This window comes from Drosophila innubila (assembly GCF_004354385.1).
Source record: "Drosophila innubila isolate TH190305 chromosome 3R unlocalized genomic scaffold, UK_Dinn_1.0 2_E_3R, whole genome shotgun sequence".
NCBI classification, from domain to species: Eukaryota; Metazoa; Arthropoda; class Insecta; order Diptera; family Drosophilidae; genus Drosophila; species Drosophila innubila.
This window is the reverse complement of record NW_022995380.1, coordinates 22,159,253-22,185,614: the sequence shown is the minus strand read 5'-3', so window position 1 is coordinate 22,185,614 and position 26,362 is coordinate 22,159,253. Positions and strand designations below refer to the sequence as shown.

General features: G+C 37.3%; 1 protein-coding gene across 4 annotated transcripts; it reads right to left on the bottom strand.

Moving 5' to 3' along the window:
* Window positions 1-9: 9 nt before the first annotated feature.
* Window positions 10-25,573, bottom strand: LOC117790076 (ABC transporter G family member 23). Of its 4 annotated transcripts, XM_034629334.1 has the most exons (11): window positions 15,054-15,439; window positions 9,711-10,019; window positions 5,964-6,170; window positions 3,442-3,958; window positions 3,069-3,217; window positions 2,693-2,834; window positions 2,121-2,402; window positions 1,396-1,844; window positions 1,263-1,323; window positions 860-1,191; window positions 10-794 (listed from the first exon to the last, which is right to left on the bottom strand). In XM_034629334.1, the coding sequence occupies exons 2-11, from the start codon at window positions 9,722-9,724 to the stop codon at window positions 620-622; spliced, it is 2,328 nt and encodes a 775-aa protein (XP_034485225.1). In that variant the 5' UTR covers window positions 9,725-10,019; window positions 15,054-15,439; the 3' UTR covers window positions 10-619. The 4 variants fall into 4 exon arrangements, with proteins under 4 accessions (XP_034485225.1, XP_034485223.1, XP_034485224.1 ...); XM_034629332.1 differs by lacking the exons at window positions 9,711-10,019; window positions 15,054-15,439 and adding an exon at window positions 24,760-25,573; XM_034629333.1 differs by lacking the exons at window positions 9,711-10,019; window positions 15,054-15,439 and adding an exon at window positions 24,760-25,572 and having other exon boundaries at window positions 2,693-2,798.
* Window positions 25,574-26,362: the final 789 nt, after the last annotated feature.

Genomic DNA, 26,362 nt, shown 5'->3' with positions numbered 1-26,362 from the left:
TTAGTTTTCTTTGTCTTCTGATTTTTGTCATTTTTCTTCAGGTTTGTTCCAACTTGAATTTATGTGCAATATTAAAACAAAAAAAAACGTAGTACAATCACAGTCCATTGAAAATATATAAAATTAGGTTGTGTGCTTTTTGCCCATTTTAAAAAGAAAAATCAAATTCTGAAAAGGGGTTTGCAAATGAAATTTGACACGCAACATCGCTAATTATTGGATATGCTTTGTGATAGCGTTGCAGCTCTAAATATTTACAACAATTTATTTATGTACCTAAACCTTAAAAATTAAACTACGAAAAATGTGCACAACTTACAAAATAAGGAAAAACTTGCAAATTAAAAATGAAAATAGAGAGACATCGCATATGTGCTTAAATAATTTATGACATTTTTAGTTATAGATCGAGAGGGGTGACAGAAACATAGAATAAGAAGAGCATAAAAGTGAAAGCAAATTATAGAAACTCGCCGAGTGACCTCTGGGATTTAAACAACTAAGGAGGAATTAGGAGGATGACTACTAAAAGCGGCCTAGTCCTAGACTAAATGGAAACTAAAAGTAAATATTTAAAATTAGTTTCACTAAAATGTAAATCCCCCGAATAGGGCGAGCTCTAACCGCGCTTGGCGCGCAGCACGATCAGCGTCAGCACCAGGAAACCCAGAATCCAGGACAATGTGCTCAGGTATCCAATATATACATCCGCCTCGAGTATCGCCCAACCTCGCGTCAGAATCGAGCGCAGTGAGGATGTGGCCAACGTCAGGGGCAGGCACAGTGAGATGTATCTAATGAAAGTCAAATAATATATTAAATAAATTACTCGAGTTAATTAAGGATTCATTTAACTCACCTCAGCACCACCGGCATGCCCTCAATGGGCCAAATGACGCCCGAGAGTAGAAGAGTTGGGTAAAAGGAGCCCAGTGCCAGTTGAATGGCATTGCGTTCCAGTTCGCAAACGGAGGAGATGAGGAAACCGAAGCACATGCCACACATGCCCTGTAACAGGGTCAACACAATCACCCAGAAGAGATCTCCATTGTTGGTCACGCCAAAGACGACCAGCATGAAGATGAGCACCAAAGCTGTCTGTCCGCACATGACCACGAACTGGGTGATGACATGCGAGAAGAGAATCTCACCCGGAGAGACGCCGGCAACCCAAGAACGATCCAGCAAACCCTAGAGAAGCAGAGAGAAAAAGAGAGGAGATTTGAGCAAACTGTAACTGATTTATTTTCACAATTCTTTACCTCAGTGCGTTCGATGATCAGCGCCGATGACGTCAAAGCGACAGCCAAGAAAAATACAATGCTATAAAAGAAATAGCAAATAGTAATAAAATTTTATAATGGATTTAATGACACATGCAAATTGTGCACTTACGTCAATATCACGCCAGGTGCAACGAAATCGGTAAAGGATGGATTCATGGTGCCATAGATGGGCTCACGGAATTGAATGGGCACATCGCCCAGCTTAGGATTGTTGCCACATTGTCCCAGCAATCCCATGGCAAAGTCACGATAGGCCAACTGTATATCGCGATTAAGCATAACGCCAATCTGTTGATTGGACATGTCCAGCCACACCTTAACCTCGGACTGCTCAATGGTCTCGTCATCCGAATCTCGTCCCAATGCAGCGCGTGCTGTGAAGGCATCGGTGAAGTTCTCCGTTATATAAACAGCTCCCCAGGCATCGCCTCGTCTCACTGCCGCCTTTGCATCCTCGATATCCGTATAATATGTTTTTATGACGCTCGTATTCAGATGATTCAGATAGCGACAGCCCAAGTTGGCAAAATGACAACCATCCTCCCAGAAGCAAGTGTCCTATAGTAAAAAAAAAACTCATTAGAGTGAATTATATATTTAAAAAAAAAATGATTTATATAATATTTAGGATAACTGCCATAAAATAAAATCGAGAAATACTTTTAAGTACTTATAACAATTCGTAAAAATAGAAATAATTACCCCAAACCCCAAATATATTTGATTAGAATGGAATTATTAAAATGTTAAATTTTGTTTTAGATATATGGCGATCAAAATTCGATAATTTTAGAGCGAATTTTTTTTACTGCAAAGAATTATTTTTAAACTCACCGTGTTGTTCATTTCGTTGTTAACAATGGCTATATTAAGGCCCTGTGGATCACGGCCAATGGCCAAACAGAAGAGTATCACCTGCATGACGGGCAGGGCGAAGATGAAGAGCATCACGCCCACATTCCGCCACATACGTAACATATTCTTGGTGAGCAGCGCACGTATTTTGCCTTTGGAGGTGACCTTGCAGAGATCGGCAAAGCAATCCTGGCAACTCTCCTCATCGTTGGGATTATTCTGACGCTTCGACGGAGGCGGACTGTAGGGTTCCTGGTTAAGCTGCAGAACAAAAATAAAGATTGGTCAGCAAAAAAGTTTAAATCATATTGAGCACTCATTTCAAAATATTTTAAAACTACACAAAATTTTTAAACTTTTCGTCAGCATGAAAGTGAATTTTTATCTTTTAAGCCTTACTTTTAAATTATTTATGTGTACAAGTTAATATTAATTAATTTTTTTTGCTAATATCAACTTTATTTTTAAAATTATATTTTGACTACTTTAATAGCCGTACATTTATAAATAAGTAAACGAAATAAAAAATAAGGTAATAAAGCATAACAAACCGTGTAAATGGAGCCATTGCTGTCGTTGATGAGCACCTCCTTGCTCTGGTGGAAATTAAGGCCAACAACGCCGCCATCTTGACTGGAGCTGGGTTTATCCATCTTGCTGCCAAAGGCCATGGCATGCAACGAGATGTTGTTACTGTCACCATTATCAACAAGTACACACATAGAGTTACACATAGATGGAGTGGATTGTGTTGGTTGGTGGTATTGGTGGAGTTGGTGGTATTGTTGGTGTTGTTGGTGGTACACAAATTGCGAGCATGCGAGTGTCAGATCAAATGGAAATCGAGAGAGATTCAAAAATTAAATGAGTATTGTTTGGGTTGAGTGTCAGTTTTGGGTTAACCACGTGCACAGCATGGAAACTCACCTGAAGTTGACGTGTGTTACATCCCCCTTTTGGCTTTGAATACGCGACAGCTTGAGGAAGACTTCCTCCAGACTGATGCACTTGTACATGGAGAGCAGCACACTGGGAGATTCCTCAGCCAGCAAATGTCCAGAACGCATTAAACCAATCTACAAGTAAGTCAAATTAATCCCATATTCTGATAGTGAATCTAGTTAAAAATATTTGTCATTTGCATTTGAACAGTTAAAGTAATCAAATATAACAAAAATATTGTAATAAATATTTATTTTCTACAAATTATGAATGTTATATTTAAGAATTTTCAATCTCGATTTCTTAAAATGCAAATAACGAAAATAATGAAATATTTAAAGCTCTGTAAATCTCGTACCGTGTGTGCCTGGCGAGCTTCCTCAATGTAATGTGTTGTGATGATCACCGTCTTTTGGCCCGCCTTTGTGATGTGCACCAAATGATTCCAGATGCTCTGACGCAGCAATGGATCCACACCCACCGTTGGCTCATCCAGAATGAGCAGTTCCGGATCATGCATAAGAGCCACAGCGAAGCTAACACGACGCTGCTGACCACCGCTGAGATTCTTCACCAAACGTTTCTCGGACGGCAGATCAAGAAAGTTGAGCAGGAATTGCAAACGCTCTAGAATCTCCTTGGTCTCCATGCCAAAGATCCAGCCAAAGTACATCATGGTCTCCTGTATAGAGAACTCACCATAAAGTGCAATCTCTTGGGGCATGTAGCCCACACGCTTGCCGGGCACACCCGATCCCCGAGTGCCAGGTTTGCCGCCCAGCACGAATATCTCGCCGGAATCCATGCGACGTCGTCCCACAATGCAGGACAACAGTGTGGTCTTGCCACAGCCGGAGGCACCCAGCAGGCCATAACTAAGAAAGTGGTCAAAAGAATTGTTTAAATGTTATTTACATTGATTTTTACATTTAGATGTTGGCCAAACGAAGCATGAAAACGCACGCGTGTTTAAACGCCAGCAAAACGCAATCTGCTAATTCAGCAAATAAAATACATTTAAAAAAAAGAACAACGCAGTGAGCGAAATCGAGAAATAAGTGCTTAAGCTAGTTAAGTATATGATGATAATGATGATTCGTGCCGTGTCAACGCCGATGTCAATGTTAATTTCAGCAGTTCAAGTTGAATTATTTCGAAATGTTCACCTTGAAAACTGAGACATGTTTTCGCAGTCGGCTATCAAAATGCCGCAACACGACTCCACCTCTTTACTAGACCCACAATCAACAACAACAATAACCACAACAGCTACAGTAATATGATTATTATTGTTATTATTAATGTTGTTGTTGTTATCGCTTGTCTTTTTGTCATCTATTTTCGTTTGGTCTTTAAGCTTTTTCAGCTTTTTTCGGCCTTTGACAATATTTTGGAACACGTAGGTCGCACGTTTCGGTTTGTTATTGGATTTATTATTATAATTAGCACGCTGCAGCATTTAAAAAATTTTAAAAACCCCTTTGCTGATTTCTGTATCTCAGCTTTTAATTATCTCAGCGACTTTGACACAACCAAACGACCCACAAAAAAAAATTAAAATAAAGTTTACGTTAATTGAAGCCAGTTTTGCGTGCGGTTCATTGGACTGATGCCTGACCTAGGTCAAAATCCAATACCGAAACTGACCATGCTTAACTGTTGTTTATCAGCCTGCAATTATAACAAGTCTTTCTGCAATTCTGGGTCAAGATTGTGCACTTCTCATGTGCGAGCCAAGAGAGAACTCAGATCTTTTATTATATAATTTTTATTACTAATTGTGCAATCAATTGTGGCCATAAAGCCAGAATATCAGTCAGTCTAACGACCATGCCAATGCCAAAGCCAAATATAAAAAATATATTCCGATATGCGTTTAATGGTAGCCAGCAGGCAAGAGAGAGAAGCAAGAGAGAGAGATAGAGCGCTTTTTAATACATTTTGGAAAGCAATAAAATCATTTAAATCGACTCTGTTTGGCTCTAAGATGTCATTCAAATTATTTAATTATTTATTCTCTATATAAAATAATTAAATAATAAATAAAATAAAATATATTATTAGGTATTTTTCATACAACTTTAAAAATCCAATTATCTTATGCCTTTCTCTGCATACAAATAAATATGCATAATTACATAATCTGTTTTTCTAAGATAATAAATGCATACACGATTTATGAATACAAATTATAATAAAAAAACTATCAGCATAAAGTCACCCTGTTAATTATAATGTAATTAAAAATTTTCAATATTAATTAAGATAAACGCTGTTATGAAAATTACTTTCATAAGAAAAACTAGAATGTAAAAAGAAGTCTGCGCGGCCTTGGCAGTAACTTCCCTGATCAATTTGAACATACATTAGCAACTGCTTGGACAACCCTCCGATATAATTTAACAGATATTTATGAACATCGAGCAACTTGTTGCATTTACAGCGCCAACAAATTATAATGCAAAAATGTTGTTTGAATTGCAAAGACGATCAAAAACTTGATGTGAGTATTTAGATCGAACTACAAATAATCGCAGCCTATACACAAGTATGAGTGCATGCATAGTTAATTATAGCTATTAAAGTTGATAGCGATTAGATGACCTTTTGATACAGGAAATACTTGAAACGAATGGCAGTTGCAAACGCGACGACATTGCCCGAGTATGATGTACGAATGAATACTTGTGGATATTGATAGATATATATGTTCTATATCGTAGCCGTTTATTGCATTATCTGTGCCACAAATGATGTGTAATGTGTGAATTACTTTCGCCGGTTTCTATTTTAAAAGCACGATAAGTGAACCTGTCTACATTTCACTTTTTTATTGATGAAATCTTAATTAGCATGGCATGTATTGATGAATGTACTTACATTGTGCCCTTGGGCACCGTCATATTCAAATTGTTCAACACCTGATTGGCGTTCTTCTTCTTGCCATAGGCCTTAAAGGCGTGCCGCACTGAAACTGCTGCCTGTGTGTTTCGCGGTCCCGCCGCCGGTGCGCCCCAAACGGCAACCGAATTTGGCTGTGTGCCACCATCGTTGTTTGTGGCCGTCATAACGGAGTCTGTGGAGACGCTGCAAATGAGAAATGTCAACATTAGATATGTTGTGTTGGTTAAACTCAAACCGTAGCAATGGTTAAATTTATTTATAAAAACCAGTTTGTTGCCTAAGTCATTCGTTTTAGAATAATGCAGCATTGATAACTTCCTGTTGTGTCAATTCATTACCCCCTCTCCACTCTGCACACATGTATTCAAAAATTAAAAAAACTATGTCAGCGACACATTGCAACAAAGCATAAAACAAAAGATTTATGTGTGTGGCCAAATGGCAAAAAGCAAACTGGCAACACTTTTCTTTTCAATACACACAGTCTTGGACAGTCTCACACACTCTTGGCAGAGAAGAGTCTTACTCAATGTGTGTTGTGTTTCTTTTATTTTTTTGCCAGCACACTTTTTGGACACCTCGGTCTGCAAGTGAATGCCTTCGAGCGGTTTTAGCCACACTGGCCTGGCCAGACCAGGGCTAGTCGGGTCTGGTCTGGTCTGGTCGGTTTGGGTCTGGTCTGTTCGATTGCCCAATAGTGTTGTTGTTTTCGTCAACGACAAGTTGGTCAGCAGTTAAGCAAATACAAGTATTTATACTCATAGCTAAATGCATTTTGCATTTTGTATTTTTCCCCATTCACATTCAATTTTTGCCTTTTCATTTGCATTTTCATTTGACGCGTTCATTGTGCAATTGCAATGCAAACAGTTAGTGTGTTGCCAACTAAATAATTGAACAATTTAAGCGGACAGCGCATGCCCAAAAGTGCAATTGCACAAAAATAAAAAACAACTATGTACTGTGGCTCATTTGGGTCAAGGTTAGATGCACCGTGGGCCAAAAGTTTAACTAAATAGCTGTAGAAAGTGACTAATAGCTATTAATCACAATCCCACTTACACACCCATGTATATTCTTCCCATAATTTACACCCTTTTAACATTTATCAACTGCCGTTTGGGCCTTTTTTCCACATCATTAACAAAAAGCAAGTCATACCAAAAAATTAAATATATCCAAATTTGATGGGAAACTAGTTCAAGGTCATTGATTGAACGCTGCCAGCATCGGCGTATGCTGTCGACGTCAACGTCAGCTTAACAAAAAGGTTTATCGATTTGGCTTTTTGCTAATCGATTGCGTTCGAACTGCTCATTGAATAAATATGCGATCGACGGGCAAATGTTTGCATATTTTATAAGTTGAGAGCTGAGACCTCACTGCAGATTGCTCAATGAGTGCTTTGGTGTGTGTGTGTGTGTGTGACAGACAAATAAAAGCCAAATTGATAAAACCAAGTAGCTTTTGATTATGCGACGAGCCTATTGGAAATTTATTTGCATATTGCGACGGAATTTGATATAGCTTTTGGCCAAAATTAATTCTGTAAATGAAGCGCATTTAGAAATATGTATCTTGTGCCGCAATAAAGCAGCTAAAGCAACAACAATAATTTTAATATCTATATCAAAAGCAATAGCATTAGTAACAGCAGAAATAAATAATAATAAGCAAGTTGACGAAATGTATTTCAAGTTCGTTGCTTGAGTCTTTCGATTTGCGTATTGTTAGCCAGCGCGTGTGTTTATGTGTGTGTTAGTCAGAGCCAACAATTTTTGATGTATGCGTAAATTGCGTAAATTTCAGTGTGCTTTGTGTGTGTGTGTGTGCGAGCACAGTCAACAATGGACAAGGTCAGGCCAAGTAGTTTTTTATAATGACAACAGGCTAACATTTCTGTTGTTATTGTTGTTGTTGTTGTTGGGTGCGCTTGACATTTATGGTTGGAAATTTGAGCGTTTTTGTTGTTTGTTGTTGCTATTTGTGCATGCTTATTGATAATTTAATTAACTATTAGAGCGCCATTTAAACGACCCCCCTTCTTCCCTCTCTATTTGTTACTCTCTATTATATCTTTCCCTACTGTGGTGACAAAAAGGAATTGCATCAGAGCCGAGCGTCATTTTGTTAAATGAGCGTGAGAAATGTCAGAGAGATTGGCTAATAAACCAAATATCTATACTTGGCCATAACTTAATTAAGTTTAATACCATATATGAGGAATTTTCCAAACTAAGCAAATGGGACTTATAGGTTTTACAAAATAAACAATTGTCATCATAAAACTTGAATTTGTTGGAAAATAAATATCAATAAAATCAGTAATAACTCAAAAGCTTTCTTTTTAACATTTTAACTTTAAATCAAATATCTAAAGTGTAAAATACATGACAGATTCTAACTATAATAGTGTCAGAAGGTTCCCCACACACGCCACGCCCACTTGACACTTATGAGCTCATCCCTTAACAAATCTTTTTGAAGTCCAAGTCGTCGGTTATTTTACAGCTGTATCTAAGTCGAAAGTCTCTATAAGACAAAGTCGGAGACGGAGCTGAGTCATGAGGCAGGAAATGCATTTAATAATTTTTGTTTATTTGACAATCAGCTACATAATGAACTTACATAAGCACAAAGTGCAATTGCAAATAACAACAATAACAACAATTGCTATTGGAGAATGATTGATGATTGAAGCAATCTAATCATATGTAATCAAGTTAATGCAAAGCACGCCACATAAACAAGTCCAGCCTTTCTCTCTTTTTCTCTCTCTCTCCCTCTCTCTCTCTTTCTCAGCTAAACGAGGCAAGTTTGAGTTCGTAGTCACGCAACAATGCGGCAAATGATTGGAATTTTAAATGTAAGCGATCCTCAAGGAATTCACAATTGGTTCTTGCACTTCTCAGCACGTCGGGGAATTCCGAGACAATGGCAACAAATAAGAAACACAAATCTTTTGGAATTTCCATTCAACACGCTCACGGAAGACGGAAGATGCAAATTTCTTGGCAATGAAGACGATACGCTTTAAGAGTGCTTAAAATAGGGTATCTGCTAGTCGCACATATAACTTTTGCTTGTAGTTATTGCATTATTTTCAGTTTATCAATTGTTTAGTGATTCAAAAATAAATGACGCTTAAAATCAGTTGAAGATGCTGACAAATGGCTAAATTGATATGGCCAAGATTATGCAATGGGCCTTTGGAAGCTTGGGAGTGAGTGTTTGACACAATTACAAACTTGTTCGCCCTGCTCAAAAATGCGGCCGGGTTTTTCGCTTGACGCAGCGCGAAAATATGCAAAAGAGAGGAAGAGATAGAGAGCTGAAAAAGAGTGAGATTGAGATGGAGAGAGAGAATTGAGTTGTGGCTAAGCCAAAACTGTGAGAAGGGCGAACCATGTGAAAAGTCAAATCCAACAGCAAAGAGCAGAGCTGCAAATTATGCAATATTTATGAAGCGACAAACTGCAAAAGTAATGCAAAAAAAAATTATACCGCAGGAAGACCAACTGACTGACTGAGCGATTGACGGATTGACAAGCGCCTCAAGGAAGCAGCTTGACTGCTGCCAATCGAGTTTTAAATTATAAACACAGCGTCAAGTGGGTCAACATCAGTGGGTCAAAAATTGAGTTGTTGTTTGTGTCTCGACTACATTTTTGATTGCAATTTACAAGTGTTGTTGTTGTTGTTATGATGTGTACTTTTACTTACGTTGATATCAGCATTTTTTAAATGTTTTTATATTTGTAATTGTTGTATTTGTTTGTGGTCCGCCTCTGGTGGGTGTTTGCCTTTGATTATGTTTAGTTTTATTTATCTTTTGTTTAGATATTTAAATGCTAGTTACTCGGCCTTTACTTTTACCACGTTGTGTGAGGAAATTGAAGGGCTAAAATAACAAGAGACCGGAGAGGGAAAACGTAACTCGTAACTGTTCGTTACAGTCGATCTTTTGCAATGATCCAGTGGAGTTTCTGCTTTTTGTTTTATTTTGTTATTTTTTTTATGCCCATCACATTGCTGAAATGTACATATAAACAATATTTAAACAATGATCATGTATCGTGTGTAAATTGTTGTTTGATTTCGCTGGACTTGGAGTTTGACGAGCTCAAAAAGTTATTTCAATTTAGCGTCACATAACGCATAACTCGGCAATTAAAATGTTTAAATAAAAACTCTCTATTAAGTAGGAAGTGTATACAGTTATCTATGTAATGCAATATAGCTGTTCAAGAATGGAGATTGTTGGAAGGTTTTTTTTTAACCACAGCAAAAAGTGCATGCAAAGTGCGACCTTATCATTTCTGTAAGTCATTATTATTATACAATCATGGCATCTGTTAATTTCACTAATATTTAAGCCAAGTCATGCTATATACGTTCAATTACACGGACTGTTCACAGTTTCTCTGATTTTGTCAAACAGTTTCGTAGCATATCAAAGTGAAGTCCAAAAGCCGCTTAACTAACCACAACAACAACAACAACAGCAATAAATAACATTGTTTATTGAGACATTTGACATTGAGGCATTTTTTGGGCATGACTCCAGTTACTCCAATGCTTCGATATTTTATTATGGCTTTCATTGCTTTCAAAACTTGAGGCACTTAAATGTTCTTAGTAAACAAGTTGTCTATTATCATGTGTTGTTGTGTTAGCATGCTAACTTGTTGTAGATTGTCGGTTGTCGTAACACAGTCCGGCATGCAATTGCTTTCCGTGCCGCAACGCTAACAACTGCAACGGAAAATTGTATATATGTGTCTGCGTCATCATTTGGATTATTTGGTCAAAAGTAGAATTTCATCAGGCTTTAATGGCTGCCGCTTGGCTGCACTTTGATGCATGACGCATTTGCATAAGTGGCTGACCAACGACCAACGACAACAACATCGTCAATTGGCTTCAATGGGTTCAATGAATCTGCAACGACTTCAACAACAACTAAACACACAAAAAAAGCTTAAAGAAACGGGTTGCAACTCTTAAGAAAAACCATATTTTGTTAGCCACTGAACAAGTTTGTACAACGAAGAATAAATACACTTTTTTATCACAAAGAACTTTTTTTCCATTCTGATGACATATCGCACGAAAATCGCTTTATATTCGACAAAGTTATTTTAAATTTGAAATTTTTGGACAAGTTTCATGGGCAAAGTATAAAAAAAATGGTCAGTCATGACAATAAATTTCATGTTCCAATTTTGATGCAGAATCAAAATAGAGGCCAAATAATGATAAAACTGACATTCCGCAAGAAAATCAGTTGAGATTTAACAAAGTTATAAGGGTGTGAAATTTTGGAAAAATGGTTAAGGAAAAATCGACAAAGTTGGAAAAAAAATTTCAATTTTTCAGTTTTGATGCAGCATCAAATTAGAGGCCAAATAATGACTTTCCACAAGAAAATCGGTTAAGATTTGAAAAGTTATGGCAGTTACAATTTTTTGAAAAAATCGTCAAGTTCAAATTACTCTTACAAAATTAAGACTTATGGATATAGGGCAGCTAAATGTTCTAATACCTAACTATACGATCCAAAAACAATCAAATCGATCAACAACTAAAAAGCACAACATTGAAAAATCCATTTTCTTGTCAAACTGCTCAGTAAAGTGAAAAACATTGAAATGCAGTGTATAAAAATGCGATTGGCAAATATTAGGCAATATTGGCCAGTTGGCAGTCCATTCGTGGGGCAGTTGTCATTTAAAATGGTAAATGCACACAATAGGTACTATTAAATATCTATATAATTTTCATTTTCATTTTAAAATCGTTATTCGATTTTGAATTAGATTTAGATTTCAATGAGGCAATCGATAGTCGCGTTGCAGCTTCTGAACCACTTTTAAAAAGCTGCGATACGTATACGTTGTGCGTACCGGAAAACCCAAATTGGTTTTACGAGTTGGAATCACTGCCTAAATTTGTTGAGCACTTGTGTTTGTGTCTAACTGCCTAACTGCTTAATAATTCATATGCCAATGTACTGATATATATGAATATATATATTTTTTTTTCGTGTTTTGCGTTGCGTGTTAATAAAAAATTTAAATAGCCAATGGCGATGGCATGTGGCAGCCATTAAAGTGCCTTTATAGCCAGGCCAAGACGGTTCTTAGAACTGATAGACAGACAGACTGACTGACTGGCTTAACCGTTAAAGCTGGCAACAACTTGACTTTACTTTCGCTCTCTGCTCAACTTGTTGGCTTGTTTGTTTTGCTTTTTGTTGTTGCCTTGCGTTTTCCGTGGCGTTTTCAATTTCATTTTCATCGGCTGCTTGTTTTTCCGATGACATAATTCCAGGCACGTCTTGAGGTGCCAGTGTGTGTGTGTGTGTGTGTGTGTGAGTGTGTGTCTGAGTATTTGCGAGTGTGTGCGACACAGTTTTGTGTCTGCAACTGCTGCAACTTCTTCGACTGTGGCACTTGGCCATTGCGGCAACATTGCAAACCAGTTAAGCAGAGCTTAATTTACTCACAGTTCAGTTGACTTGAGTTGAGCTGAGTTAAGTTGAGTTTAGTTTAGTTGAACTGGAAACTGGCTACGAGCATACATAGATAGTTTTGTTGGCTCCCCCGCACTTATAAGAAACGAGCTTACCATTTATTACCATCCTTAGATAATAACATTGCAGCGTTTAATACCAGAGAATTTTGCAATCGAACTCACCAACTTGAATTGCAGGCTCACAACTCGGATTTATCTAAACTATTGTGTCTTGTTAGCCAAGTATGGCTAATAGTTTGATTTAATAACACAATTTCATGTGTAATATACAAAAGAGAATGTCCAATTACCTCAATAATTAATTAAGTTTCTCAATCCATCAGTGAGGGTCCAAAGTACTAGCTAAGTAGAGAGTCCACGAGAACCTAAACAGGTGCTCCACGTGGCATGGAATGTGCAATTAAAAATTCATTTACTGTATTTTAGTTGAAGCATCCAACTCTTTAAAGGCGTTTCAGGCATTGCGTCGCCTTTTGATATTGATTGATATGCCAGTACTTTATTATGCTGACAGTTCAATGGCGTTAACCAAAATGAATTGGCCGGTCATCGTCCAGGCTCATTAGGCCAAGCAGAGGGCACAACAGCAACAAGGCTTTTAAGTGTGACTGGTGATCAGCTGACCGCCTTAATGCCAGCGACAAAAGCGTATTGTACTTAATTGATCCATTAGACCCTGTCATTAAATGGCCAACAAGCTCACGTTACAAATGACGTTAAACAATATTTAGCTGATCGGTCTGACGAAATAACAATATCAAGTCTAATCTATAAGCCATTGCAAATAGTTAGTAATTAAACTAATTACCACTTAATCGAATACAAACTAGAATTAAATGCTTTACATAAGATTTACGCTATTGCCTTGATTATAATAATATTCATATACATTTAGCTACAGTTATGACTTTGACAATATTTTTTATTTATGTATTTTAAAAGATTCCTTGAACTCTGCTGTGCTGCTTTAAACCATTGAGATCACTAAAAAAACAAAATTAAAATCTGAAAAACAGAATACACAAAAGAAGACTAAAGACAGAAGAGTAGCAGAAGTAGAAGAAAACAGACAGCAGAAGACAAAAAACCCAAGCCAAAAATACCAGTTCAAGTTGAAGCTTTAAATGCTGCACAGTTCGGAAATGCATGCTGCGAGTCAGAGAGAGACAGAGAGCGAGTGGGAGAAAGAAAGAGAGAGTGTGTGTGTGTGTGTGTATGTGGAAAGAAAACCTTGACAACAAATTTTCAGGGCCAAAACAGAAGGTCGTTGGGTGCACAAAATGCGACAATGAATGCAGTTGAATGTTTATTTTAAAAGTCACAAGTGGCATATTATTAACGTCATTTCTCTTCGAGCGACTTCACTCAAACTGCAGTTGTATCTTTTCATCTGTATCTGTATCTGTATCTGTATCTATATGTCTGTATCTCTCTCTGGCTTTGCATCTGTATTGTGTGCGCTTGTGCATTGCAAATACGAACAAAGTCACAACACCTATTTAAGCTGAACTTTGCACGAAATTGACTAGCTGAAAGATAGACTGACTGACAAACTGACTGACTGAGTGTATCTTTCGGTTACAATGCCGGTCGTGCTTACAAATTGCTGTTGACCTCTTGCTCGTTGCTGTGAGCTTCTCACTTCCAATGGCTGCTAATTATAAACAATTAGAATCGACCTGGAAATTTTAGCTGATCAAGGAATAGCGCTCGTAAATTACGATTATTTTCAAAATATAATATCTAGTCATCTATCGTTATATGAAGAGCTAAGTACACATGAGAGCGCAAATATTATGTGTTAACTCAGCTTTAATTGGCATTCATTTCAAATAGTAAACAGAGATTTTAATACGAGTATATAGAAATTTAACAAGGCTGCACTGAGAAATTTTCAGTATAGCTATGAAAGTTCCAGAAGAGATCAGTTTAAAAAATTAAAAAAAAAAAGATCAAAAAGAGGAGTTGTTGAGTTTTTTCTCTTCGTTCTCTCTTTCTGTTAATTATAAAATCTAAGTATAATTTTTTAGTTGGTTTTCAAAGCGCTTTTGGAAGACTCGACGACATTAGGCAGCAAAATTGTCCATTTGTATGCAAAGCATTTGGCAAATTGGAAGTGAACAGTAGCTAAAGCTACAGGAGCTCATGGGCTTGACGGGGAGCGGGGCGTGACGTTGGAACAGTCACGTTGCTGAGCCCAGCGTCTAATGTTGAGTGTTTGAGTGTATGCCTTGTTTATTTTGTGTGTATTTTGCTGATGTGGACGATGATGGAAGACATGACAAAGCCGAACCGCACACAAAGTAATTGTCGACTCGAAGAGAAGAGACAACAAAGCGGCGGCCATTTGTATTACAAAGAATATTTATTGTTTTATTATTATTGTTATTATTATTCTCATAATTCGTTTAGACTTTTGGCTGTTCTGTCACTGTTTGCGAAATGATTTCCTGCAACGTGTAGCACTTGAGGTGCCAGCTCGTCAAACTCCAAATCTTAAAGTTGTTTAACTAGCAAATTTACACTTACAGTGCGCGATCTTAAGCTGTTTCCTGTGCAGGGCTCTAAGCGTGTGTGTGTGTGTGTGTGTGTGTGTGTGTGTCGTCAACTGTGCGCAAATGTTTGCACAAGTTTTTGTGTATTATATTTGCTGTTGCTGTAGTTGTAGTTGTTGTTCTTGTTATCCACTGTTAATTCGCTTAGATGTTTGATCTTGCACAACAAAAGACTTAGGGCACAAACTTGAATATTAAATATCCACACGCGCCTTCTAATTAATTATTATCGACACACTGTGTTATCGTTATCGCTCTTGATGTCACCAAATTATCGCGACGTATCTATTATTGAGAGCCGGGAGCGAGTTCGTAGACGCGTGCGTTGCGCTTTAAGCTGCGACTAAGACTGACTTCAAGTCGTTGCTCAAGCTGAGACATGAGCTGCGTTGTCGCCGATGCTGCTGCTGCCGGCGTCGCTGCTAGCTTTGCACTTTACACTTTGCCAGCCACACTGAGCGCAAGAGAGTGACCAAGCGAGAGAGCTATTGAGTGTTTTTTTTCGATGAGTGTGAGTGTGTGTGTGTTTGTGTTTGTGTTTGTGTGAGTCTGCTGCACTTTTGCACGTGCGTAAGTTGCGCGACTTTAAGGCGCGTGTAAACTTTTTGACTTGCGGTCTCGCTGCTGCTGGAAGCACAACTGAAAGCTTAAGCGTGAGCGAAAGCGAAAGCGAAAGCGCTCAGCAAGTCGCTCACTCAAAGACAACAACAGCGGCTTTGTGGAATGAGCGCGTGGTCTCTGGCGCTTTTTGAGTGCTTTGGCTTTTTGCTTTTTGCTTATTGCTTTGTGCTTTGCGAGGCAAAGTTTGTTGGCTTCGCTTGTTGCTCCTTGGCGCGGCGTCAGCTCGTTCACCTTCAAACCCGTCGGCATGTGCGTGCGATAAAAGGGCTTCTTCGCTGCCGCAGCAGCAGCTGTTGGGTTTTTCTGACGCTGACGCTGACGTCGACGTCGACGCTGCGCTTATGTAAGCCGGCGACCTTGAAAGCATTGCTTGACGCGCCGTGCATAAAACAATGCGACTGCCGACTGCGACTTCTTCTACAACTTCTGCTTTGACTACTTCTGCCTCTTCTTTTTCTCCTTCTGGTTGTGAGCGTAGAGAATTGCAACAGCAAAGTCGCCCAACCGCTCGAGCCATTCACTCACTCTCTAAATTGCATCACGTATCGAAACAACAATCGAGTTCTGTTTTTCAGCACAGGCTCAACTTAAAACCGGAAAGGCGAACAAATCTGCCGGGTTAATGAAGGCATTTGAATTCATACTATGAGAGGATCAGTCAGTTACTATTTTGTACCAAAAATATGGACACATTAATAGCAAATCCGTAATAGCAATTATAAGTTATAATTTGTTTAATTTGCTTTTAATGCCAAATATGCGTGCGCATTCAGAAGTCACAATCGCAGTCAAAGACACGTCAATGAGATGTTTGCTTTTTGCTTTTGCTTTGCGTTTGTTTTTTACGTGTGGTCAAGGCGAAACATAATGTTTTAATTGTAATAATTAAAGTGGCAAAGAACGCCTGAGAATTGAATGATGGACAAGGCGTACAGATAAACCGCCGAATCAATAAATAAAATAAAAAGCAGCAACAACATCAATTTGAATCAATGTATTGCACAATTTCAATGCCACACATTTATTAACAGTTTGAGGGCGTCACTTAGGGCGTTTCAACTGGGATACGATATCAAAAGGACAGACAATAAAATACAACAAAATCTATCTGCGAATAGTCGAATTTTAGATACTCTTGCAATCTATACCATAAAAATTATAAAAATAATAAATTTAAAATATTAAATATTAAACTGTACATGTCTCAATTTGATGACTTGTTTTTAAACATTTTTAAATGAGAAGTTTCGTCAGTTTTAAATCCAAAATACGCTTTATATTCAAATCAGAGTGTTACACATTTTCTGATTAAATTAAAATACTCAGCTGTATAAGTATATATGGATATAAAAATATATAAACCAACGGGGCGACATTTGCGCAATGCTGACATTGAAAATGCCCAACTGCCCAACGCTGTGGGTGTTTGTTGGCCAAATGTGCCATCAAATTGAATGTTGTAACAATGCGCGCATGAAATTGAAATCGAACATCGAACAAGGCACAGTGAGTGCAAAAACTGTGATGCCCAAACAACAGGGACAGGTTTATAATTTATTAAACATGTTTTCTTTTAAAGAGCAATTTGCCTTAAAGCGTATGTCATGTGCAGTTGAGCAGCTGAATTTCTTATCTGCCCGAATACATCAATATTTCGGTAGGCGTAACTTCCTTCAGAGATTACGTATACGCCGCGTGCAACAATGAGTTGAAACGAAATGAATTGAATTGTGTTAATGGCGCATAAAACGCATCTTATTTGCTGTAAACATCCTCGTTGCGCTGCTCAGTTAATGGTTGTCAAATAAATGTAATTCACAAAACATATTCCCGCACAATAAATAAGCCAACTGCTTACTAACTGCGGCTCAGTGGCAGTCACAGTCACCATCATCACTGCTGTCGTCGTTGACGACGCACTTGACATCGTTTTCAAACTGTCAGCGTGCTAATGAGCCCTGCAAAGTGATTTCCAACCTGGCCTGCCAGCACTCCATCATTGCTGGGTTTATTTTGTAATACAAGACCCATGAATCACAGCTGACTACTCCGATTTTCATACTCCGACTTTGAATCTGTCTCTAACTCTAACTCTGACTGAGCATCAGCTTTGTCTTAAGCTAATTTGCATTGGCCATATGAAATGGGCCGAAACTGATTCAATTTGTGAATTTCAAACTGTAATATGAATCTCAACTGCTGTAAAGACCTTCAGTCTGCGGATGGAAACGATGATTTTGCCTCTCGTACATGGAGTTGACTCTGAGACTTTTGTAACCATTGCTTTAATTTAAATTTAAACGACACACCTACACACAATAAACACGAATTTTGAATTACCTTTAGTGTAAAGACGAATAAATACTCTTACAATAGAGTAAACTTTGTACTGAATTACTTAATTATTAAATTAAATAAAAACAGAAAATAAATAAATGTGCATTTTTTATTTTTGTTCTTAATTATACATTAATATGTGCTTAATACTATGTATTAATTTTAGTAAATTTAAAAGTTATTGTCCTTCTCTTTTTCCATTAAAACATTTTTTAAACTCTCTTTTTTTTCAAAAAAAAAAACATTCTTAACGCTATCTCCTCTAAGATAGCAAAAATGTTAAACAACGAATTAAATTTTCTAATAATCTTTAATCTTTTGAGAAGCCTGTTTTAGCATAAAGCTAATGAACTTTGAAAAGGTATGCTAAAAATACAAACAAGAAAAAAACCCGACCAACGCAATTTGTTTATATTTTTTTGGCTGTTCATTCGCCCAAGCAATTTCCAGCGAATAACCACATAAGTAAAGCTTGCAATTTTCTAACTCTACCTCTCCAGTTCAGTCTTCGTCTTCGTCTCTATCTATGTATATATCTTTTGCTGCTGCTCTCTGTCTGTTTGTCTGTCTATCTGTCTGTCTGTCTGTCTGTCTGTCTGTCTGTCATTTGACTCTTAAGCTTTTCTGGCCAGTCATGCCATGAGACGGTTGCGCTTTGAACAAGTTTGTTGACTTCTCAGTTGGTCAGTGCAACAGGCAGTAAATACACAACAACAACAGCAACAAGAACAACCATGTTTATATTGTTGTAAATGGCAAAACGTTAAAAGAAATTGGTTGACAATATTTTGGCTATTGCCCATGGCATCAATTGTAACCAGACAACACAACACAACACAACAAAACACAAGACAACACGTCGCAGGCTACAGTTGTTTCAGCATTTGGTTTTATGATGTGCCACAATTTGAAATCAACATTTTGTATTGTTTACTTCATCGCATTTATTGTGAGACTGACAGAGCGTCAGACCGTCAGTTCGTCAGACAGAGAAAGAGAGACAGAGACAGGCAGATGGGTAAACTCCATGCCCATTCATTCATGTAAACAATTTTTATTTAAGTTTCACGGCGATTGCTGTAAAAACGAGCACAAGGTCGTTGCAGCATCAGGTAGAGGAAGCTGCTCTAGCTGGGAAGCTGTTGGTTGCCACAATCTCTGTGTATGTGCAACCCCAAGAGCAGCAGCTGTGCAACAACCAAAGCAGCAGCAGCAGCAGCGCCAAATTAATTGCATTTAAGCCGCAATTTCAATCTAAATTCAGGCTCATAAAACTTTTTTACGCTTTACGCTTAACGCAATTTCAATTGCGATAAGTTTTTGCTTTCATTTCAAACTTGTTTCTCGCCGTTGTGTCCTCATCACCTATTTCTTATTTTATTTTATGCCTTTTCTGCGTTCGCATTGTTTTATTGCACTTGCCACTAATTCAAAGTAAAGCTATAAGTTAAGACTTTATGTCAATTCCCTGTGGCAGGAAAAATATACAAAGTTAACTGGACTTGGTATAAATAACGTTCAGTATACTTATTTATAATATAATTGATCGATGAAAAAATGTCTATCATAATAAAATAAAAAATAAGATAAACTATCTACACGAATGATAGTTTATCTTATTTTTTATTTTATTATGATAGACATTTTTTCATATGTATCATCAATATATTAAAATGAAAAAGCTTAACACTAAGCTCTAATTTATATACTTATAAATACGAGTATTTATTTAAAATATTTTTTTGTGGAACAGTCATCAAGTGCTTAAAATATACCTTAGCAGATTGTTACTTATATATAGTATATCACTAATTGATTATACTCCCATCGCTAGAATTAATATATGTACAATGTAGAAATTGACTCTTTGCTTATTGAGACTTGCATGTCATGCATCATGTAACGACTTAATGAAAGATTAAGACTTTATGAAATTGCTGTTGTAATCACGAGTTGCTTTTCATTTTGCCATCGCTAGCACGAGAGCATGACTATAGAGAATGAGAGCCAAGCGGCTGAGGAATTATTTCTGTGCCAAAATTGACTAAATGTTCATTATGCATTATGAAACAACAAAATAATCAAAGAATTACTCATGTAATCACGACTGGCTTTTCAAAACACCCATCACTAGCACGAGAGCGCTCTCAGTGATTCGATTGAGCTTGTTGTGGCAACTGTTGTTGCTGTTGTTGCTGCTGCTGTCTGCCAAAAAATTATTATGCAATTCTCAAAGTTTCTGCTGCAGCGCTTTAATCGCCAAAAGAGCAGCAATCGCAACCTGCTTAATTTATTACAATTTGAGTTCATCTCTCTCTCACTCCGTCTCTCTCTCACTCCGTCTCTCTCTGTCTCTCAATCTCTCTCTCTCTTACTATCACTCTCAGCTGGTCACTCGCACTAAGGAAATTGCAATAATTTTTGTGGATTTTGTTTTGGTTTCATGTATCTGTGGTCCATTTGAAATCCGAATTTATGTTTGCCTTTTTGATGTTGCTCGTCGCTTGGCCGCTTGTCCAACCTGTCGAGACTGGGCCAAAACAGAAAAAAATTTGGTTTTTAACACAGACACACACTTGCTGGCCAAATGTGTCAAGGTCTTTTGTAAAATTCGACTGGCAAATGGGCAAAAGATACTCAGACTCATAGTTAAACTCGGACTCGCACTCGTAGTAACCACAGTTGAGTCGCACCACCAAAGAGCTATTTAGTGGTGCGTAGTCAGACCACTGGCTGGACATATTGGCTCTATAATTACATATACTATATATAATATATATGAGAAAGAAAACTTTGGCACACAATGCACAGCAATTGAGTACACTTGAGATTTTTGGCGTTGCCAAAAAATAGGTTGATTGAGCGCCTTGTGCAAGCGACTTATTTAAGCCAACATTTTGAACAGACATTTAAGCCAATTAGCGGGCCAGACAAATTGTTGCTAATGCCGCAAGCAAATAAACGCAAATAGACGCAAAAATTGCGGGTTTCAGAAAAAAAAACAATGCACGGACTTCTTGCAGTTAGTGAAAGTACTTAAAAAGTATTGGCTAAAATTGATTGTGAATAAGAGAAACACAGTGCACAACTGAGAATGACGTCACTGTGCGAAGGAACAATGGAAGCTTAATTAAGAGAATTGCAGGTGATAAATACTATCATTTTATAATAATAAAATTTCTTGATTGGGTCAGAAAAAAATATAAAATTAATACAGTTGATTTGTCAAGAATAGAGCGGAAGATTAATACTATTGCTAGGGAATATCGAAGAGAAATGAAGAATATAAATTTTGTTTATTGTAGGATGTTAATACATAAAGTCAATTCTGTGGATTAGGCGAGAATAACGCTTAATATCAATTAGATTGACTGAGAATAAACACTATCGATTGGATAAGGGTACATCTGAATAACTAAACGAGTTTTAATACGCATAAACCTGTATCTCAATTTGTAAAATACCGTTAGTTGAACTAAATGAAACCAAAAAAAGCTGTGAAATCCCCTGAAATTATTGTTCTGTCATTTCATTGTTCCTTTAACGTGATTAATTGACTTTCGGTAAAAGAATTACATATATGCACACTCAAAGCAGGCAATTTCTTGATCATGACTGTGTTAGCTTCGCCCTTGTAAGCCTGACTCAAACGTGTAACATCCTTTGTATGCAGAAGGAGCAGTGCTTATTTATGTGTCTGACTTGTGTACAGAACGATATCCGAAATTCTTTTCAGTACTACGTGATTGAGTTCATTTCAACTGATTCTCAGCTGATTACAAAGGTTGAAAAGAATGAATCAAGCATTGTTTTGACTTATGACTCGATCACATTTCATTTCCTCTTAATTTCTATGGCTTTAACCAACCTAATAGTCTACGGGTCGAACTAAGTTAAAACGCTGCTGAGAAACGCTTAACAATTTGTCAAGTTAACATTTTTGTTCTAAATCGTTTCATAGGCGCAATGTTTGTGTTCAGTGTTATTGTTATGAGTACTTGATGTTGTTGTAGTTGTTGTTATTACGGCTAGATTAATGTAATTTGCTTTAATATCACTTGGCGACTATGATCTTTGGATCCCATTAGAGACGAGTGGCATTAGCAATACCATATGAATACATATGTATTTATATAAAATATGTGCTTTTTCCATTATAAATGTTTGTGCTTTGAACTTTATTTTAGCCAAGTTAAAAGCAAAGCTGCGCAAAGCTTGAAGTCAAACGTTTTATTCATACGCACAAATGCGCCACCTGTTGCTTTATTTTGTAAGCACAGTCAAAGCTTTGCTACAGCACAGGCGCTTGCAAGCTGGCTGCTACGCAACACTGCGTTGTGTACTTGCCAACTTGTTGAACTTGTTAAAGCAACAAAACAATAAATAGCGTGCAAAAAATGTTATAAACAGTTTATAAATATCAATTAGTAAATATGATAAACAAATTATAAACTGTATTTTGTTAAGTTTATATATTTTAAATTTCTATTATTTATTTCAATTTCAAATTCAAATGGCCCTTTAAAATACCCTATTAAATTGTATGGCAATTAGAATCGACCTTGAAGCGGGTGCATCACAAGTGGCACCTTTTGTGTCTGTGCGGGCGTGCTCAGCATGCCAAGCATCAACAACAATCGGACAACAGCAACAATAACTGAACAACAAGTGAACATTCGAGTAAATGCACTAATTACTAGCACGCCAGAGACACAGTGACAGATGCACGAAAGTCGAGTCACACTTATCGGACAAATCCAAAACTGATTTCCCAATGCAGTTCAGTCGAATAGTTGAACTGGCTTATGCGGAAATGATGCCGTCAAATGTTAACAATCGTAAAATAGACCCGTTAAATTAAAAAACGGCCCCGACCTACAGTCTATCGAAATCGTTGTATAGTAAACTAGAGATCTATCAATCGTGAATATATTATGTCATCCGTAAACAAAACTGAAGCAAGTTCGCATAAATTAATGCCAAAATAGATACGTATATTTGCATAAAGACGAGAGATTCGCCTAGTTGAATCTTCATACCAAATATTATACCTTTTGGCCATGCTTAGCACTCAGTGCAATTGTATTGAATCATGGCCAAGTGTTTTTCACACATTGAGTGTCTGGCCGGATGTTTTATAATGCGGCGTGTTCGGCACACGATAATGATGATAATAATAATGATGATGATGATTGTTATTTTGTACATATATGAAAAGTCATTATTTGTTGTTATTTATTGCGATTAGCGCTTTGCCAGTGAAATTATTGAAATTTGCAATTAGTTAAATTAAAACGCCCAATACTTAAACTCAAACTCAACCAGCCGTTGCCAAGCTCCCAAAGCCTAAAGATGGCCCTGGGTTCTATTTAAAGGCTCGTCAACATAAACATGGCTCAAGTCATGTTTCAACATTCGCTTAACACACACACTTTTTAAGAATGTATGTGCTTTTAGTTTGTATATAAGCGTATGTATACTTATTCGTATATACAAATACCCGTAGTTGTAACATGTACTTATATAATTGCAAATTTCACCGTCACTTTTTATTGCTTAGCCTAAGAGCAATTAAAACCTGAAGCTTAATAAGCATGACGTGTACACAATTTGCAGACAGGCTCCATCATAAGTTGTCGAACTAAGTTAACAGAAGTGGCTAAATGCAGGCTCATAATTCCATTAAACTGCATTTATATTACCTTGGGAGTTTCCCTTCAAACAGAACAAATATCGAGTGTTAATTTATAAAATATATAAGCTTGGTAGGTGTCTTAAACCTCTAACTCAATTATCAACTGGGAATTTGCTGAAAAAAAACACTCAGTGATATCATCGAGCTGATGAGCTGTTTTCTGCTTCATTTCACTTAAAAGTCCGAAACCATAAAAATAAACTACGGATTTTTAAAATAAGAATCTTTAGATTTGTGCAACTTTTATAAAGATCATGAATTCAAATTAAGGTACTCTACCATTTGTCAGAAATTAAACAGTCGTTTCTACATTCTGACATTTAGTTTATAAACATATAGCTGCAATCTTGATGAATTGTCATAAAACCTGTCCCAGATCGTATTTTAACAGTTTTTAGCTACTATGATTGTACTTATATTTCAATTGGCCAAATATACACTAAGTAAAATTACAGGTTTCTAAAATACAAAATATTCCTCTTAAGACCTTTTTTTTTTGAAACAAACAAAAAAGTTTTCTCTGTATTAAACAATTTTTAATTCTTCACGGAAGATATTAAATTTAGATATTTATCTCACAACTTGTACACATTTGTTTATCAGTGAAAAGTATACAAAAGACTAAAAATTTTATTAAATAACATTAGATAATACTTGGCTGAAAATGGCATTAAACAAACACTCAATAGATTCCAACGGAAACTACAAAGTTAACAATGCAAGAAATTAACTCACGGTTCTTTTGAGTCGAGCACACTTTCAAAGTCAACAACTTTTTGTTATCGTTGTTGTTTAGCTATAAAAGATAGAGCCAAAGACTAGGGCAGTAAGTAAAAGACAAAGGCAGCTAAAACCGCAGATCGTAGATCGTATTTGGTTTTGGTTTTGTCTTTTATGTTTATAGTACGCATGGCAATTAAATTGGCTTGAACTGAGTTCCGTTTTGAGGCTTTTGCCATAGCTTATGTCTGTAAAGGTGCACTTAAGATAAAAAAAAACTTGTAGACACAATTAATTCGTGACTCACATGGCACTTGGATCCGACCAACTGAAGTGTCGTTTAATCCTTTCGAGATCCATGACAGGCTGCTGTTGCTGCTGCTGATGATGATGTTGCTGCTGCTGTTGACTCAAGGTTGACTCTTTCTTGGGTGCCATTATGAAAAGATGCTGCTCGTGTTTTGCTCTTTCTCTCTCTCTCTCTGTCTTGCTAAGTCTCTCTTTGTTACTCTGGTTGTACTTTTAAGGAGCCGGCGCTGTAGTCAATGGCTGCGGAGGAGGCGAATTTAATCGCTAGAAATAGTTGCACAACAGGTTTTCCCTCTGGTTTGGCTAGTAAACAATCGCGTTTATTTCAATCTTGTTATCTGTACACTTTGTTTCGTTGAGATTCGCGCGTGATGAGATTCGCGCGCTCGCACAGAGATGAAACAAAAGACTTAAGCGACGAACTTCATATACATTTCGAATGAATCTGTTGCCTTTGCATTCGTTATTATGTTGCTCAGTTCGCTTTTGGCCAACTGTTTCTGACAGCTGCGACTCTAACAGCTGTCTTAGCCACGAGGCGGTATTAACAACGTGTACGCCGGACAACGACAACGACAGCGACGACGACGACAGCGATGCTCAGCAGCGTGAAGGCAGCGCGAAGGCAGCGTCGGCAAAATGTTAAATTGCGCACAAGCAAATCACGTAATTGGGTTTATAACTTAACTTATAAAGCGCGTGTATTACACGATTGTTTGTTTACTTTTTTTCTTTTATTTATAAGTTTATTTTATTTTATGGTTGGCGCTGCGATTGCTGCCTGACGCGCCGAAGCTAAAAACGAAACTGAAAGCACGCAAAGCGCGCAATCGACACAAGAGCTGCCAAAAGCCAAAGCAGCGCCAAAGAGAGAAACACACAGAGAAAGAGAGCAGACAGGGTGGGAGAGCACGCCAGCTGTTATAAAAGCATGTAATGTGGTTTTTGTTATTGTTGCTGTTGTCTCATAGTTGAAGTAAATAAACGATCAAAACATGCCTTCAAGTTGCATGAAGATGCAAGTGCAACAACAATAGCAATAGCAATAACAACAAAAACAACTCAAGTGGCAACGAACTTGTTTTTGGCCACAGGGAACTCAGAAACATTTGCGTTAGCTGGAATTTAGTCAAATATCATAGACCAGAAAATTGAATAAGCGATCTCATCTGAAGAACTAAAGACTTATGAAACGAACTTTAGCTTTGCTTGACTCCGAGCAATATGCAAAGACTTAAGAGACAAACGCGATCTTGCACTTAAATAAAATGCATGCAAATTAATCATAATATTTATAAAAATATCTAATTAATATCTTTTTAATAAAAACAGCTGCTGTCAACACTGTCGCCCACTGTGCCCACCATCAACAATGGGCATTTTATGCTACTTCATTAAGACCTAAGCTCAATGCCGTTAAATAGCTTCCAGTCCGTAACTTCAGGTGTTTTGTACAAATTACATAGACTTAGTGTCAAATTAGTAATAAAAGCAACAACAAGAGACTAAGAGAGAGAGAGAGAGAGAGAGAGAGAGATGAGGTATCAATGCTTAACTACAGTGAACCTTGATGAACTTTTGAGCTGCTTATCAAACGTTGG